Source organism: Hippocampus bargibanti, linkage group LG04 (assembly GCF_051943395.1).
Source record: "Hippocampus bargibanti isolate YZ-2025 linkage group LG04, ASM5194339v1, whole genome shotgun sequence".
Classification (NCBI taxonomy): Eukaryota; Metazoa; Chordata; class Actinopteri; order Syngnathiformes; family Syngnathidae; genus Hippocampus; species Hippocampus bargibanti.
This window is the reverse complement of record NC_142737.1, coordinates 11,517,249-11,536,593: the sequence shown is the minus strand read 5'-3', so window position 1 is coordinate 11,536,593 and position 19,345 is coordinate 11,517,249. Positions and strand designations below refer to the sequence as shown.

Here is a 19,345-nt window from a genome sequence, read left to right as displayed (position 1 = left end):
GGTATAGAGCTATATCTTACGTTTTAAGACTCGCGCTGAATATTCAGGAAGTCTTGTTTTTGAGTTGGTGACGATTCCTGACATCACGTCACGGAGGGAACGCCCCTGACCGAGAAAGCGACACACAATGCATTTTGGGTACTTTGTTTGGTCTGAAAACTTCGTGTTGATCCGTGTTGATGGCGAAATTAGAAGGAAGACACATAAATAACGCAATGGTGAATCGTTGTGTGTTGCACCAAGACTACTATTTGATACTAGTTGACATAAATTCCCAGTAAACAAATCAGCCCATTTCCAACAGAGCTTGGGCCCCATCTTGTGCATTTTCTGGGACATTACATTGGAGTCCTGACGGCTCAAATCGATATGGGAGGACTTCTTTAATCGATTGTAAACAAGTATGCTTTCCTCTTCAGAACTATTTGAATCATATTCATAACTGAATGAGTGACAAGAAAGCATCTTCTCCGAATCTCAAGCCATTGTTTTGATTGTAGAGCGAAGATGTCCAGGCGTGATGTCACGAACGAGGGGGCGGGACCTTCTGAAACTCGCATTTTGAAGGAGTTTTAGGACACTTTAAGTCATTTTTATTGGTGTTTTGCACTGTGTTGACTAAAAATATCAACCTGCGTGTTTTGGGTATTTTAGATGCTATAAAACGTTTTTCTGATGTCAGTTAGAAAACAAAAAAATGGTGTCGGTTGTCCTTTAAATTAATGAATAAACACATTTCTAAAAAAGTACAAAAACAGCCTGCAGCCTGCTTCTAAAATGCACACTTTCATATGCGCTGGTTAGTTTAAGCAAGCCGGTTAAATAATTTGTCACGTTATAAAATATTGTAACAAGTGGAAGTCTGAAATCAACACTTCTGTTGCGTGAAATTAATAATTATCATAATTCAACATTTTACTTTGAACAACACCAAATAGCTGATGTCAGACCTCCATCGAGCGAGCCTATGTCCACTCACCTTCTTTTACCGCCGTCACAGAATCAAAGGAGTCTAATTTTACAATCGCAAAAGGTCACATGACCAGAAAGTGCAATGGATGCTGGGGCGGTCACAAGCCAAAGGGGGAATACGTTGGCTGGCACGCCATTTGTGTTTTGGACCAATGTGCCAATGCATGTTGGTGCAACGACACAGGCCAAACAAGATTTTGTTTTGATTTCAAGCATGCGGCGATGAAGCGTCAACTTGACGCGACCTCTGTGTTGCTGACAGCATGCCAGCGGTCATTGCACATCATCGCAGCATGGAGCAGCTCGAGGCGCCTCATCAATCTGAGGCCACCTGGGGAACGGCCGCTAAAGCTGTCAACACTGTGTGGAAACTCTTCTTGAAATCAGGTTTAATTACATGAAAAAAAGAAAGAAACAAACATTATCTGTGTTCCTCTTTCAGTCTGACAACTTGAGCGGGTTTCCCAGAAATCAATCAATCAATCAAATCAGTCATATGACTCGAAACATCAGAGAGTGAAGCATTTTGCCATCAGGGTGTATTAAGGAGTGAGCCAGGAATGTGAGGGAAATGGTGATGTCGATAAATTGACATATTAGTGCTCAATTACGTACCAGTTTTGACGTTTGTGCAGTTTCCCCCTCCTGCCACTCATCTGAATTAACAAAAGTGGCCATTTTAGACACTCTGAGTGAGAACGTTATTTTGAACGTGTGATCTTGAGGAACCATTAACTCCATAACTGCCATTCGCAATTTTTTGGGGGGAATTGAAACGCATGACGTGGACCACCATTCCTGAATTTGTTCGGGTTTTGTTTTATGTTGGGGGTGGGGGGGGGGGGGGGGTTCGGTCAAACCTCTGGCAATGTTTTCCCCTCACACGAGGGGTCAGCATTTACCTTTTCTAAAGCCACCCTCATTTCAAGCTCATATAACTCCAGACATATATAATTTAGGAATTAACTCTATTTTTCTGATGAAAGAAGAGAATCTAAGGTTTCTTACACTGCATTGAATGTTTATGTAGACCTACAACTCAATATTCTTTGGGTCCTGGAATTTGAGTGACAATGACAAAAACCCTGTCACTGGATCGGACACATTTTTTGCACGTCTGGCAGTGAATGAGTTAAATTAATGCTACCCACTTTTTTGTAGCACTATTTTTAATGGCTCTTCTCACGAGGCATTTAAATCATTCATCGCCAGACAAAAAAATAATACAATAAATACATATTGATTTATATCAGTGAATGATTTAAATGGCTCATGAGAAGAGGAGCTCACGTTTGACAATGCAATGTTAAGGGTTGAACAAAACTGTTTTTTGGTTTGTTTTCTTTGGGGGGGTCTCTTGTCAACTGAATGGCTTGAAGGGACAAGAATTCCACCCAAAACCAGCAACACACATAGGGCTGTGCATCTTTCTGTGTGTTTTTGTTGTTTTTTTACTTGCCGAAACATTATAGCTATGAATTACAAAGTGTTTAAAAAAAGTATAAAAACAGTGCTACAAAAAAGTGGGTAGCATTAATTTAACTCATTCACTGCCAGACAAAATGTGTCTGATCCAGTGCCAGGGTTTTTGTCATTTTCATTCAAATTCCAGGACGCACCGAATGTTGAGTTTTAGGACGACATAAACATTCAATGCAGTGTAACAAACCTGAGACTCTCTTTTTTCATCAAAAAAAAAAAAGTTAGTTAATTCCTAGGTTAGATGGGTTTGGTGTTATCTGAGCTTGAAATGGGGGCGCCTGTACAAAAGGCAAATGCTGTCTCCTTGTGGGAGGGAAAAACATTATCAGAGGTCTAACCGGAGCATGGGAATGGCGCTCCACGTCATGTTTTTCAATTCCCAAATAAATTTGGGAATGGCAGTGAATGAGTTAAAAAAGGGACCAAATTAAATTTAGGGACATAGAAATACATCTTCTTTTCCCAATTTCCTCAATTTCCCATTGACCAGTGTGATTATTAATGTCCTCTGATTATTCTATTCAATCAATGAATTTTGAGGGAAAAAACTGCACAAAGGACCAAAACCGCAACTGTGGAGCTGTGATTAGCGATTCCTTCATCTACATGTGACACTGCGACGCCGCGCTTTGTTTAAAGCGCAGCTTCGCGATAGGAGGCTGGGATACCTTGCAGTGGGTGGAGCTTATTGGGATGCCCACATTTGATGCAACAAGCACTGTTAGCGCACTCATTACTTCAATGCAAAATCCGCTGTGAAGACAGATGAGGAGAGAGAGAGAGAGAGACAGACAGAAAGAAAGAGCGAGAGAGAGCGAGAGGGAGAGACAAACATGGAGAGAGATGGGAGAGGTAAAAAAAAAGTGGAAAACAAGTTGTGACAGGTGGGCAGGGCGGGGTATGCGGACGGGAGGGGGCTGGGGGTAAGGGGGGTCTGCTTCGCAGTCAAGCACAGGAGGGTGGAGGGCCCACACGCCAAACCATGCGAGTGCTGACAAGGAGAAATGGAAAAGAGGAATGAGACAGGATGAGACGTCATGCTGTTTGGAAAAGGGGGGGTGGTGGTCATCAAGGATGACCTGGGGCGTCTCGTACAGTCCAGTCTGGTTCCGACATTCCTGTAAAGAGGCGGAGGAGAGGGGCCGCACGCAGATCTGTAAGGGGCTACCAGAATCCAGCTGCACATAATCCTCTTTGGAGATTGTGATGATTGTCAGCGTTGGAGCAATTATGATCATTTTAAAATTTCACAACTATCATCTAATTGTCTATAAAATTGTATTTTCGCTTTGATGCACTAAGAAACCTGATAACATGATAAGCAATCCACTGGACTAACCGCTGTCCCCATTGAGCATGATGTGAGGTAAGAAGATCCCTGGTAAGAATGTTAAAAAAAGCTATAATAATAATAATAATAAGAATTATTATTATTATTATTATTATTATTATTATTATTATTATTATTATTATTATTATTATTATTATACTATGAATAATAATAGTAATAATTAAAATATCAATACTACTACTACTAATAATAATAATATTCAGAATATGAATAATAATAATAATGATGATACTACTACTACTAATTATACTAATAATACTACTAATCATAATAAAGTTATTTTTAATACTACTACTATTACTGATAATAATAATATTAATAATATTTATACTACTACTACTACTACTACAAATAAAAATAGTAATAACAATATCAGTTATAACAATAATAATAATGATAATAATAATATTGATAATGTTATTAATATGACAACTACTATTAATACTACTTCTAATGATAACAATAATATTTATACTACTACTACTAATAATAATAGTAATAACAACAATATCAATAATAATATTAATAAGAACAATAATAATAAATTATTAATATTAATTAATTAATTAAATTAATTAAATTAATATATTACTACTACTACTAATATTATACTACTAATAATAATAATATTTATACTACTACAGTACTAATACTACTACTAACAATAGCAATAATAATAATAATAATAATAATAATAATAATAATAATAATAATAATAATAATAATAATAATAATAATATGTGGCAATTCTGGGGCATCAATCAAATTTTAGAATGGATTGGGTTCAACCTTGAAGATTCCCCTTGGAAGAGAGAGAAAAAAAAGTTACATCCAGTTCCCCCGTAATAATGTTGATGTACTTTGGCCTGAACTTTGTGTGCTTCTGAACATGCATGACTGGTAACCCCCTGAGGAAGTGCGTGCGTGCCCTCGCGCCCTGAACAAATCCTGTAGAGGGACAAAGGCTTGAGTTGAGGTCCCATGGAATCCACTGGGTTGTCATACCTTGCAGTGGGTGGTACTGACAGGGATTCCGATATTGGAAGCCAACACGACTGTGAGTGCGGACGCCAGTTCAATAGTGAATCCACTGTGGAGGGGGAGGAGGGAGGAGGAGGAGGAGCAAAGACACATTTTTTCATTCAAATTGCCCACAGCATGTGTGTGTGTGTATGGGGGGGGGGGTGGTATTTGTGTTGAGGGAGAGGGGCTGCCCGATGGCACCGTCTGGCTACATTCCAAGCAAGCACTAAAAGTGCGAGTCACGCAACTGCTATTTAAAATATGCTAAACACAGACACACACACACATTCACACACACACACACACACACACACACACGCGCACACACACACACACACACACACACACACACACACGCACACACACACACACACACACACACACACACACGCACACACACACACACACACGCACACACACACACACAAATGCACTGATAAAACATATGATTGCACTTTGTACATGTGTAAAAAAACATGAAAATGACTGTTTACGACAAATATTGTATCTTTGTCCATCAACAGACGTCAGCGACAAGCAGAACAGCAGTTCTAGGCTCTTCCATGTCCACCTGTTGCCATTCATACAACAGAATAAAAGCTTTATGGTTAACTAAACAGGCCTAGATTTTACACTACATACAGTATTTTCTGGCATATAAGGCGCACCAGAGTATAAGACGCACCCCCAATGAATGGGGGTGCGTCTTATATATATGGGACCTCAAAATATTTTGAAACCTTTTCCATACATTTATAAGGTGCACTGGATTATAAGGCGCAGCTTCAATGAATGAAGAAACGGTTTCCAAATATATACATATGTAACAGTCTTCCAAATATAAGGCACATCGCATTATAAGGCGCTACAGTAGAGGCTGGGGTTAGGCACTATTTATTCTACGGGGATTGGGGGTGTAATGGGAGTCGTGGCTGCTGACAGTAATTGCGGGACCTGTTGTGACTCAATATAACTTCACATATAAGGCGCACCGGCGTAAAGGCGCAAGGTCATCTTTTGAAGAAAATTAAGGCTTTTGGGTGCTCCTTATACACCGGAAAATATGGTACATCAACGTAACTTTTACAGCACAATTTACATATTTTCGATGCAAATACTTGCACGGACGACTACAAGACCCAAAAACTATGAGTTCCTATCACTTGAGGAGAAATGGTTTCCTATTCCAAACAAAGCCTAAAGCTCAAAACACTCACGTCTGTGTTGTATTCACACCAAATAGTCTGTAGTTCATGGAAGAAGAGCACCATGACAAATCATGCGACACTATCCTTAATTGTCTCCTGTCTCTGTAATACTCACGGCGTTGACCCAAATAGTCCTAACACTTACTGAGTCGTCTGTGATGTTCGTTTCCACAGATGTTCCATCGCTGCAAGGCATTGACTCAATGACCCTTGTGATGTGTAAGAAACAGCTAGCTGCCCCAAATAATCCAAATAAAGGCAGTATGTGTTTTTCCTTGTTTCATCATGAATACCCCCCATTCCATGGGTCCGTTGTTCAACTACAGTGATACCTTGGCTTACGAACTTCATTGGTTCCCAGACAGTGTGTAAGGCGAAAAGTGTGTATGCCAAAAAATACTTTCCCATAGGAAATCATTAAAATGAGAATAATACGTTCCCAGGTCCCCATAAAACATAAGTTTCTACTTTCTAATTTTCTAAACCTTAAAACTACACAACATATACCTTATTTTATGTATAATAAATGTGCTATGGTATGGTATAATTAAATACATAAACTGTACAGTATAATAAAGTTGTTTTATTTACCTTTGTGATGGTCGTTGATAGCTTAATGGAATGGAGTGGCCGGTTTCATCAGCATTTAAACACTTGATGAGGACCCTTTTTCACCATCTTGAGGAATGATACCTTGTAGGTGCTTTCTCTGCGATAATTTTACCTTTTTCCTCAGCTATTGTGTTCTGTTTAGCTGGGTTGATAGCTTTTGTATCAAGTGTACAGATGGCTTGTGCGGGTTATTTGTGGAGCCTGATTGATGGGATATTTTAACCTTCCAGTCTACACTCTGCTTTTGAACTATCAAAGTTGAAACGAGTCCATATTTCACTGTTTTCTATCCATTCTCACCGTTTCACTTTTGTGTTTTTTTTTCACTTTTGTTTTTTTGTTTCAAGCTCTGTCATCTCCCTTTCGTGTGTGTGTGTGTGTTTTCTCACACTCTCTCTGTCGTCTGCCTGTTTAATGTTTAAACCTCCCCCCCACTGCTGCGTTCTTGACCAATCACGTGGCTTTAACCGGAGATGCCATTTTGTTTTTGGGAGAACGGCCTTACTCTCTCTCTCTCTGTCTGTAACCCCCACCCCCTTGTTATTGACCAATCACATGGCTTTAACGGAAGACTGGGGGCCATTTTCTTGTTAGGAGAACGGGCTCGTTCGTGAACGACACATCACTCATTGTGGCAGCTCCGTGTGTGTCCCGAAAAATAGTTTGTATGCCAAGGTAAAATTTTCAGAAATGTAACGTTCGTATACCGAAAAGTTTGTAAGCCAAGGGGTTCGTAAACCTAGGTATCACTGTATAGGAGTGTGGGCGCTGAGCGCTTTTTCTTCTCAGTGGATCGCTGGCAAAGCCGTATGAGAGCGGCAACAATGGCCGACAATGAAGAAAATAAATGTTTCCGTCCATTAAACTTCTTATGAATCCGCAATGTGCATTTGCAGTGTCGGCGCAACCAAATGTGAGGCCGCATAATAGAGGCACAACCAGTCGAGAACATTAACACATTGGCCTGCCCTGGCTCCCACACGGCGAGGCATGGAAACAGACCACGGGAGGAAGGAGCTCCTTTGGAACGCCGAACCAGAGCAAATTTGCCTTTGGGCGCTGGCAACGAGCTGTGACGGTGATGGAGGGGAGGGGGGGCATTAGAAAACAAAAGGAAGGAAGGAAAGAAGGTGCCAAAGAGAGAGGAGACATGGAGAAAGGGGTTGAAAAAAACCATCAGACAGAATCACTGTGAGAATGACCGCGAGATTTCGATGTGAAGCACGATGAAAAAAAAAAAAAAAAAAAACAAGACAAGAGAAAACGATGAGGAGGGGAATATTAATTAATTAATTAATTAATATCATATTAATTCCTAAATGATATGGGTCTGGAGTTATATGAGCTTGAAATGAGGGTGGCGGTCCAAAATATAATGCAATACTTACATATTGCGCTTTAAAAACAGTTGAAGCTGGAACAAAGTGCTAACATGGAAAAAAAAGGGAAATGCTACCCCCTTGTGGAAAAAAAAAAACATTGCCAGTGGTCTGGCCAGCACTTTATCGGCACCTACACAAGAAAAAACAATACAAAACCAGAACAAATTCGGGAATGGCGCTCTACGTCATATTTTCAATTCCCGAATAAATTTGTGAATGGCAGTGAATGAGTTGAGCAGAGATTGAAGAAGTTTAATGGACGGAGCGTGATGGAATGAAGAATAAGTGGGAAGCGCAAAAGAACGAGTCGGGCTAGCTTTTCTCGTCTGGTAAAATGGACTGAAGCCAGCGTCCCAATGCGCTAACTTGTCCTCCTCCACTTGATATACTTCACTTTACCCAGAAGGCCAAAGTACTTCCTGCTGCCTCTTGTGATGCATGTCACAGAAGAAACCTTGAACAGTCATGACTCGTATTCAGAAGGGCTAAGCTTTCAAAGAAAAGCCCTTGACGGAGGAAAGGGGGAAAAAATGGAGAGACGTTTGGCTGAATTTCACTGTAGAAAAATCATTTTTTCACAGTGCCAAAATAAATAATGTGACAAGGAATTGGGGGAGAAAAATGATACAAATCCAACCTAATGCAAATCCAACCTAATGTGAAATGTGATCATGTCAGCCTGGTCAAGCAACTTAATGACCTGAGATTCGCTGAAAGCACTCAACCAAAAAATGACAAAGTCACCCAATTAGCTGCGTCCGCTGCTGGTTGAAATTAAAGCGCTTGTTCATTTCAAATACGATTTGAGAAGTCAAGCCTATTCTAAATGACTTGGGAGGGAGCGGCGAGGTCCATCTCAGGCTGTTTTTGGAATGGGATATAGCACTGGCGTCAAAGTCACGGCCCAGGGGGCCAGATCTGGCCCACCATATCATTTTATTTGGCCCGCGAAAGCAAATCAAACTTGATGCTTGCTGAAGTCCAAACAAAAATGTCAAATTGTTGTATGTAAACTACAATAACAGTCATTATTCTTGACTTCAGATCCATACACAAGTTATTCATTAATTTGTTAACCAATCTAATGGTTTCCCCAAATTCATAACGGCCCTCGAGAGGAAACCGTAACGACAATGTGGCCCGCGGCAAAAAAAAGACTGACAGCCTTGGTCCATCCATTTTCCGTACCGCTTATTCCTCATTAGGGTCGCGGGGGTTGCTGGAGCCGAACCCAGCTGTCTTCGGGCACGAGGCGGGGGTCACCCTGAATTGGTTGTCAGCCAATCGCAGGTCACACAAAGACAAACAACAGTCACTCTCACAATCACACCTCGGGACAATTTGGACTGTTCAATCTGCCTGCCATGCATGTTTTTGGAATGTGGGAGGGAACCAGAGGACCCGGAGAAAACCCACGCGGGCCCGGGGAGAACATGTAAACTCCACACAGGGAGGCCGGAGCGGGACGCGAACCGGCGACCTTTGCACTGTGAAGCCGGCGTACTAACCACTCGACGACCGGGCCGAGCCCTGGTACACAAGGAAATAAAATCTACACAAGCATGAGGAAAACACACAAACTACGTTGCGCTGTTATTGCACTTGAAGCCGTAAGCTTAGAAAGAGCAGATAAAAATGTTCCTGACGCAGGCATGCATGAATCTCCACCCCACGTCCATCAAAAAAAAATGCCAGCAAGCGAAAAGGCAGAACATGCATCAATAGGGAGCATACAATACATAGTCAAGGATATGCGCTGAACACTATTTCGGTCTAAGGACAGAGCGAGCCCTTGAGCTTCTGATATATTCCTGATCATTATGTAACAAGTGGACAAACCGAAGAACAACATGCAGCGTGTCACTCCCATTTTCATTCTATACCCGAAGGCCTAACAAATGCAACCGGCATCTGAGTCCATTCATAAATTAGTACAGCTTCATTAGCAGACGCTTGGAAATGCATTCAATGGAAATTAGTCATACTATTAACTCATTCACTGTCAGATGGTGAGCAAGGATGTGTCCGCTCCAGTGCCAGGGTTTTTGTCATTTTCACTCAAATTGGAGGACCTACTGAATATTGGGTTTTAGGACTACATAAAAATTCGATACAGTGTAAGAAACCTTAGACTCTCTTCTTTCTTAGTGAATGTTGTCATGGCCGAGTGGTTAAGGCGATGGACTTGAAATCCATTGGGATCTTCCCGCGCAGGTTCAAATCCTGCTGACAACGAACGCATTTAATGCAAAAATAGAAACATTAGACTTTTGGTTCAGCCGAAAAAAAGAGTTAATTCCTAAGTTATGTGTCATGATCTGGTTGGCGACCAACGGGTGGCGCTGTCGGCTGCACCTGCACAGGAGCTGATCAGTGGCAGACTGCCACATTCGGATTGGTGACCAACAGGTAGCACAGTCAGCCCTGCTGGTCGTTACAATCAGTGGCAGTCAAAAGGACTCCCGGCACGACCATTCGGCGTCGGGTCATTCTATGCACTGTGTATGCAATTGTATGCTGTGCATGTGTTTGTTTCATCTTGGCAGACTTTTACTGTTGGGTTTTTCTTTTGATACTTTGTATTTTTCTGTTCAAATGATTTTAACGTTTTAGATTTTGTTCCTGTTGACTTTTTAGATTTTAGATTTTGTTCCTGTTGACTTTATTTTAATGCAATTTCTCAAATACAACCTGCTGCTCCCTCCTGCCTGCTTTTTGGGACCCATAACTGCCATCACCACCTTGCAAACCGTGACAATATGGGTCTGGAGTTATCTGACCTAGAAATGGGGTTGGCTTTACAGAATACAATACAATACAATACTGATTAATGTAGCGCTTTAAAAACCGCTGAAGCTGTAACAAAGCGGTAACATGGACAAAAGGCAAATGCTGCCCTTTCGTGGAAGGGAAAAACATTGCCAGAGGTCTGACCAGCGCTTTATCACAAGAAAAAAAAACTGAAAAAATTCGGGACTGGCGCTTGATGTCATGCTTTTCAATTCACAAATAAATGTGCGAATTGCAGTGAATGAGTTAAAGGTGATCTTAAAGGAAAATCTTGGATGTAAAGGTTGACTAATTTCCATTCCAGCCTCAGTTAAGTAGTCAAAATAGATCATCTTATCCAAAAATGAAATAAATATGACAAAGAAATAAAAATCATGAAGCGTGGTCATCCAACATGACTTCCGGCCACATTGCCCCCCCTCCCCACGTGCGTCCTCTCTCACCTTGAAGGTGTGATGGGAGTCAGATCCTTCCCCATGGTTTGGATGACCCGGCGGCCCCACACCCACAGGCCGGCGCAGATGCCCACGCCGCCGTAGAAAAGCAGCCAGATGGGAGTGGGGGCGTCTTGCATCACACCACCTTGGTCATAGATCATCCACAGCGCCACCAATGGTCCGATGGCATTACTGCACAATGGGAGAGGGGAGCTTGAGGTGAGGCTTCATGTTATTTGCTGCAGCTTTCAGACACATTGCACAAGAAGAACACTGCTCTCTCTTTCTTTATAATAATAATACATTTCATTTATAAGCGCCTTTCAAAACTCTCAAGGACACTTTATAGTCATGGGATATTTTTTCTGCAGGTGAGCAGCGGCACCCACACGTGCCAGCGTTCATTTAACTTTCTTTCACTCACTCTTCTCTCTCTTTCCCCCTCTTTCTCTCTCTCTCTCTCTCTCTCTCTCTCTCTCTCTCTCTCTCTCTCTCTCTCTCTCTCTCTCTCTCTCTCTCTCTCTCTCTCTCTCGCTCGCTCTCTCTCTCTCATTTCTCATGCAGTCTCACACTCTCTCTCATAATCTCACTCTCACTCATTCAGTCTCTCTATTTCTCTCTCTCATACAGTCTCTCTCTCTCATTATCTCACTCGCATACGGTCTCTCTCCAACTCTCACTCTCGCTTATGCAGTCTCTGTATGTATCTCTCTCTCTCTCTCTCTCTCTCTCTCTCTCTCTCTCTCTCTCTCTCTCTCTCTCTCTCTCTCTCTCTCTCTCTCTAATTCACTCACTCTCTCTCATACGTCTCTCTCTCTCTCTCTCTCTCTCTCTCTCTCTCTCTCTCTCTCTCTCCCTCTCTCAACAATATTTCTCTCTCTCTCCGCCATACTCTCACTCTTTCTCTCATTCAGTCCCCCCAACATACACATGCACACACAAATATTGGTACCTGACGTCATTGCCTCCGTGGGCAAAGGAGCCGAAACAGGCGGTGAGAATCTGCAGGAAGTGGAAAAGCAGAAAGACTTCCGACTTGTCCTTCTCCTCGTGGTCCTCGTCAGCCAGGTCGTCCAGAGGCAAAGGTGCAGATCCCCCCTCTTCCTCCACCCCTTCCAGTTCGGTCGCCATCTTCATCTCCACGCCGCCCTCTTCTGCTTCGATCTCCGCCTCCGCCACGGCGTTGCAGTACGACGAGTAGCTGTCGTAGCGTATACGCTTCTTGGAGTAAGACACGCTGTTGCTGCGTCCGCCACTGCTGCCGCCGCCGCCCTCCCCGACCAGCTTCTCGCTGTCGTCTCGAGATTCCGTGCGCATGATCGGTTGCACGGGCATCCCGCAGATGGCCGCCGTGTAGCAGGTGTAGCTGTTGTTGCGTCGCAGCAGGCGGTAGTTGTTGTCGGGCGGGTTGGCGGTAGCGCCGGGACGCTCGTTGTCATCCATCCGGCCCAGGTGGATTTTGTGCAGCAGGTCCTTATACAGACCTGAGTCCTTGTGTACCGTGTGATAAACTTGGCCGTCACTGCGCATGTGGCCGTCAAAGCTAAAGCTACCATTGGAGACGGGCGACTTGAGGCAGCCGTTGGTCATCGAGTGAGTCCGGCCTGCACGAAATGACAGGAAGTAGAATAATTTAATTTAAAATAAGGAGACAAAATAAAATGAGTTTTGAAGTTAACGGTTTGTACCGTAAACTCGTCCGTTTGGCATGACGTTGCCTCCGTTGGTAGGGTTTGTGAGTTCGCTGTTCGAGGTGCGCGCGTTCCTCTCGCTGCTGCCCCCAGTGAGTGGCAGCACAGCTTCATCTGTACCCTTGGCCCCGGGAAGCTCCTTAAAGACGGGGCTTTCCTCCTCCTCCTCAGGGATTTTGTCTAAGCTCTCGTCAGAGATTCTGGACAAAGCCTGCTCCTTCTTCAGACGACCTGAAGAAAAATTGACAACGCACTAGATATACTCTAGTTCAACCTTGATAGCAGCGGTTCTTAACCCAGATTCAATTGGACAACATGGGTTCGGGAAGTCGGAACCCAGGGTTTCGAGGGAGCTTCCGCCATGAGATATATAAGACATATGCGACTCAACATGTTAGTTGGTTGTGACACACCTGCTTGGCCATCACTGGATGCAGATGACCACATAACCTTGCTTGGCTCATCAGTGGCGTGGGAAATTTAGTTCGGCGACTAGTCAAGGTGTGACTGTTGTGATCAAATGTCGTAAAAAAACAAGAAAAACACCGTATTTTCCGGTGTATAAGGCGCACCCCCAATGAATGGTGTATTTTCAAACTTTTTCCATATATAAGGGGCACCGGATAATAAGGAGCACCTTCAATAAATGAAAAAAGTGTAATACAGTAAAGTCTCGTTATATCGATATCGGTTATATCGATAGTACTGCTTATTACGATACTATTTCTATGAACGCAAGGAGAAAATTGACATGCCGCAGGATCGGATATATCGTTAGTCCGGTTATATCGATATTTTTTCCGACTCCCGAGAATATCGATATAACGAGACTTTACTGTATATAATTACATAAATGTTTTCCAAAGATAAGACTCAACACATTATTATGTGCTACGGTAGAGGCTGGGGTTGAGTTTTATATATCCTAGCATGGACTCCGCACTACTACTTCTACGGGTGGGAAATGGAGTCGTGTCCGCTGACAGTCGTTGCAAGACCTGTTTTGGCTCAATATTACTTCATACATAAGGTGCACCTGCATATAAGGCGCAGAGTCATCATTTGAAGAAACTCAAGTCTTTTGGGTGCGCCTTATACGTCGGAAAATATGGTAAATAAAAAATTGTGCAAAAAAAAAATTGTTAAACCGCAACAACACCAGGTCTCAGGCACACTACGTCACCTGAAACATCTAACCAATGTACCGTATTTTCCGGTGTATAAGGGACACCGCAGTATAAGGTGCACCCCCCCAATAAATGGTATATTTTCAAACTTGTTCCATATGTAAGGCGCACCGAACTATAAAGTGCACCTTCAATGAATGAACAAACGTTTTCCCAATATAATATATAAATATATAAAAATTTGCCAAATATAGGGCACATCACATGATAAGGCGCTACACTAGAGAGGTTACGCACTACTTCTTCTATGACGGGAAATGGAGTCGGTGGATGCTGACGGTAGTTGCGAAACCTGTTGTCGCTTAATATTACGTCACATATAAGACATACCTGCGCACAAGTCACAGGGTCATCTTTTCAAGAAAATGAAGACATTTGGGTGCGCCTTATACACCTGAAAATATGGTTTACTCATCCGTTGAAATTGTATCTTTTTTTCTGTTTTTAAGAAATGTGTATATATCATGAAGGGTTCGGTGGAAGTGCACATTAACTGGTTGGGTTTCGGTACTACTAAAAAGAACCACTGTTCTATTGTGATCTTTAAAAATATGAATCTAAATTCAATCACTTGGGCTAGCAAATTGGACTGAAACTGTATCACTGCTGGAAAAAATATAATTAACCAGAGGAAGAACTGGAACATTATTGAGTGTTATTGCTGCTGAACCCCCGCCCCCCCCAAAAAACAGTACAGTACACAAGTTGAGCTACAAGTTGGTTCAAGGCTAACTTATTCTAGCGCAACACCCCCCTAACCCCCTGTCGAATTCACAAACAACACTCATTCCAAACACAACCTCCAGGAATTCACTCAATTTATTTAAGGCGGATGTAGTAATGGCCCGCTTAACGTCACCTATAATCCTTACAGGCATCTAGGTCACAAAGTGTATTTGGATGCTTGGCCTCGTGTGCAGGGTTCAAAGGCGAGTCATGAATTCGTGAACAGGGTAAATATTGTGCAAGTTCTGCTCTTTGGTTCATTTTTAGTTTTTGAATTGAAGAATCAAAATTAAATTTCAATTTATTGAGCGACCATAACCCGACAATGTGAAGGCGCTGCTGATAGAACGTTTATATACAGATCCGTAAACATCCTGTTATTCCATTTCTAGTTTAGTCTATATATGGATGTAGTAGTTTATTAGATAACTTTGTGTATCTGTAGTGTGTACCGTTATTAAACATCTTTAATTTAAAACAGATTCTTATCTTGCGTCTACTTCCACCTTCGTCAGAGTGTCACGGATGTTGTTGTGACGCGACGAAACATGTCAGGTATTTGAACACCGAAAATACACTGTCTGTAAGATAAGAATCTGTTTTAAATTAGATATCAAGTAGACAGGATGAACTTAATACAACTATTAAACATCTTTATTTTCAGTCTGATATCCTGTTACACCCTCCTCGTTGCTGATAGACCCGGTCGATATGATGTCATCACTGCTGTATGATAAAACCAGGTGAAAGGGGCGGCTCTATCTCTCTCTCTCTGGCCCTCTTCAACCGACCTCACAATGTCCCAACTGTCTACAAGATTAAAATAATCTCTTTTGTTCAACACCTTGGTTCCTGCTGATTTTACTTCCATTTTCTAACACCGTGAAGAGCCATAAACCACAGGGAACCATCATTTTTAAACCCATCAGCTGCATGTAAAAATCAAAACACTTTTGGGAGGCTTTAGCAAGAAGCCAATGAGTCAACCTACTTGCAATTTTCCTCTTCATCCAGGGACAGACGAAGATCCAAACTATTGCTGCGCACACCAGCGATCCTGCCAAGGTGATGAGAAAGATGGCCCACACCGGCAGCATTTCTATCCCCAGCACTGGAAGCAATAAGCGCAGAAAATAACATAGAGTCAACAGACGACCACGTTCATCGATCAATATTTTTGTCACACCCGCAGTTGGAATTTTGAGCACGCTGATTACAGTGGCGGGCGGAATCGCCTCTTCTGCCTGACGTGATAATTTGATCGTACGTTGGTGTCAGACTACACGTGGATCTTACATGGCGCTCCTGTGTACATAATGGAGAAGGTGTTGATCCCAATGGTGGTGGCGTAAAAGAGGGGCAGCGCTCGCAGGCCATTGGGGACCGAATCTTCCTAGAAGAGTTAAAAACAAGCACCGTTTCCGGATAAGCAGATATGATTTGGGTCATGTGGTTCATATTGATTATCAATATAAATTTCAGAGATAGTGGAAGATGTTTGAGGAAACGTGGCTTAGGCAGGCGTCATATGCCACTTTTCCACAGCGCGGTACGGGCTTGACATGCATGGTGGGTTTTTCTACTTTGACTTTGTACCGTGGGAAACTGCAAACAAACAACAAGCGAGGAGAATGAGGGTCTCCTGTAGATACTACACAGCGTAAACCTCTTGGCCACGTTTCAGGAGACGTAATTTATTTGTCTGAAACGAAGAAAAAGGGCAGCTGCAGTCATTAAAAATGTGAAGAATTAAGGCACAGAATTCTTGCTGCCAACAGTAAGTAAGACAACATCATCGTGAAATCATGCTCAAGAGCAAATTGAAGACACTAAAAAAACCACACAAATGAAACATGTTGACGTTTAATCACACAGCAGCTGTTGCCAATGTTAGCGGCTAACACCTAGCTTCTACATTATAAACTGTTAAGACGCGTCAGACATGAAAATGACTGTGCTCACTTTAACCTTTTTGATACTGACGGTACAAATGAGTACCGCCATAAATTTTTACTTGTAGAAAATAAATGAGAGTACGATTCTACCTAAATTTGCTGTCGGTACAAGTTAGTACCCCATTGTTCCGACATCTAGCGACACAAGATTGCATCAGAATTACTCCAGGTGTCCAATGAGTGTAAATTACTTTGCTCGGTTTTATATTGATTTTTTTTTTGTTACTAAATATCTATTAAAATGGTTTCCTGTCTTTGCATTCTGATGTATAAACTCTTTAGCTATTGTTTTATTTATACAACTAATAGAAATGTGGGATGAGATTTTATTTAAGATAAATATTGTACATTTTGTTAAAAAAAATACATATTTCTGCATTTAATGATCGATATGTTTGATTGATATGATATCCTTAGAAGTCAATGAAATGATTCAGCATCAACATTTTTTCCAAAAAAAACTCATTTTCGGATTACGGCATAATTGCGGTTACAATCGATCAATCGCGAAGAAACTTTCATTCCTTTCATCACTTTGCTGCTGTGAAATGTAAATTTCTCCACTGTGAGACTAATAAAGGCATATCCAATCCAATCCAATCCAATATATATATATATAATCTAAATTACCTGTACTTGATGATTTCAGTTTTCAAAAAGATATACAAATAGTAAAATGTTTGTGAGTCCCAGCCCAAATGTACTATCAGAAGTCCTTTGCTGCCATTGTGTGGAACTTAGACAACTACAAACCTTTATATGGGGTTCTCAGTTTTTTTTGCTTGTTTTGGTTTTTCTTGCGGGGGTGCCGATAAAGCGCTGGTCAGACCTCTGGCGATGTTTTTCCGTTCCACGAAGGTGCAACTTTTGCTTTTTGTCCATGTTAGCGCTGTTAAATCGCTATATAAATCAATATGTATGCATTGTATTTTGTACAGCTGCCCCCATTTCAAGCTCAGATAACTCCAGACCCATCTAACTTAAGAATTAACTCTTTTTTTCTGATGAAAGAAGAGAGTCTAAGGTATCTTATGATGAATTGAATGTTTATGTACTGTAGTCCTAAAACTCAATATTCTGTGGATCCTGCAATTTGAGTGAAAATGACAAAAACCCTGGCACTGGAGTGGAGGAGTGGACACATATTCGCACATCGCCTGGCAGTGAATGAGTTAAATATCACGACGGCATGGCAGTAATTGTACGTCCTCTACCAGGTGCCATTGTCGTCAATGTAAAATGACTTTCAACAAATCTATTTCATAAACGGGATTGATTTTCTTCTCTCAATGCTCATATCAAAACAGAGTAACAAGCCCCAATCCTGGTCAACTAAGCCGTTGGCATCACCATGGCAACGCCATCGGAATCCCTCACCACCCCGCCTCTGCTGACTCAGATCAGCTGATGGGAAGCTTCTCCGATGTCAGAGTTGTTTAGCAAATAGTTGTCTGATATCGCTGCCAGTTGGACTCTTTTTAACCGCTTGCTATTGTTGAAAGACAAGAGCCGTGATCCTGCTTCCAGCCTGCGTGTCTCGCCACGTGAGAGGCTCCCGTCGCACGTACATTCAATTTATCCCCTCTGCCTGCGTATAGTGCCATGCAAAACTGCATTCGTGGTTAAGCCTGTTGTCCTCTCGAGCCACATTTTCACCAAATGTTAGAACTAAAATCAGATCGCAACTGTTAAAGTTTGGAACGTGATCACATTTGACAAGTGTGACATCATAGAAATGGTAAAAGGTCTAAAAAGGAGAAAAAAATACTCTCAAATGTAAGCCTTAAAGGACAACCGACACCATTTTGTTTCGTAACTGACATCAGAAAAACATTTTATAGCATCTAAAATACCCAAAACACGTGGACTGATATTTTTAGTCAAATGCAAAACACCAATAAAAATGACTTAAAGTGTCCCAAAACTACTTCAAAATGACCCCGGAAATGGCAAGTTTCAGAAGGTCCCACCCCCTTGTTCGTGACGCCACGCCAGAACGTCTAGCCTTGCTCTAGAATCAAAACAATGGCTTCAGATTCGGAGAAGATGCTTTCTTGTTACTCATCCAGTTATGAATATCATTCAAATAGTTCTAAAGAGGAAAGCATAAATGTTTGCAATCGATTGAAGAAGTACTCGTGTATCAATTCGAGCCGTCAGGCCTCTAATGAAGCTTCCCAGAAAATGCACAAGATGGCGCCCAAGCTCCGTTGGAAATGGGCTGATTTGTCTGCTGGGAATTTGTGTCAACTAGAATCAAATAGTAGTCTTGGTGCAACACACAACGATTCACCATCGCCTTAAAACGTAAAATATAGCTATATGCCGTGGAATCTTTGTAAAATATGCTCAGTAGAAGTCATTTGAAGTGATTTTACAAATTATGGACACAACTTGTCCGGAGGCGTCGGTTGTCCATTGAATATCAACACCAAATTTTCCCCTTCTACCAACCGCAACAGCCAGCCGAGACACAAACGAGCACATCCTGACTTTGAGCCGCCGATGCAGGCAGTCTGCTTGAACCAA

The 19,345-nt window shown here is 42.0% G+C and overlaps 1 protein-coding gene and 1 non-coding gene across 7 annotated transcripts in view; one reads left to right on the top strand and one right to left on the bottom strand.

The window, feature by feature from the left end:
- The window catches only part of slc20a2 (solute carrier family 20 member 2), a 61,277-nt gene that overhangs the window by 5,581 nt on the left and 36,351 nt on the right, over window positions 1–19,345 (bottom strand). For 3 of the 6 annotated variants that reach the window (XM_088994024.1, XM_088994025.1, XM_088994026.1), the window contains exons 5-9: window positions 16,158–16,254; window positions 15,853–15,972; window positions 12,946–13,179; window positions 12,210–12,861; window positions 11,264–11,449 (exon numbers count right to left, since the gene is read on the bottom strand). In XM_088994024.1, the coding sequence (XP_088850150.1) occupies window positions 11,264–11,449; window positions 12,210–12,861; window positions 12,946–13,179; window positions 15,853–15,972; window positions 16,158–16,254 (1,289 nt within the window). Of the gene's footprint in view, window positions 1–3,122; window positions 3,208–4,810; window positions 4,896–11,263; window positions 11,450–12,209; window positions 12,862–12,945; window positions 13,180–15,852; window positions 15,973–16,157; window positions 16,255–19,345 lie in introns of all 6 variants that reach the window. The other 3 variants (XR_016114677.1, XM_088994027.1, XM_088994028.1) reach the window with 3 other exon arrangements.
- On the top strand, window positions 10,184–10,265 carry trnas-uga (transfer RNA serine (anticodon UGA)). Its single transcript has one exon. It is a non-coding gene; the product is annotated as a tRNA-Ser (tRNA).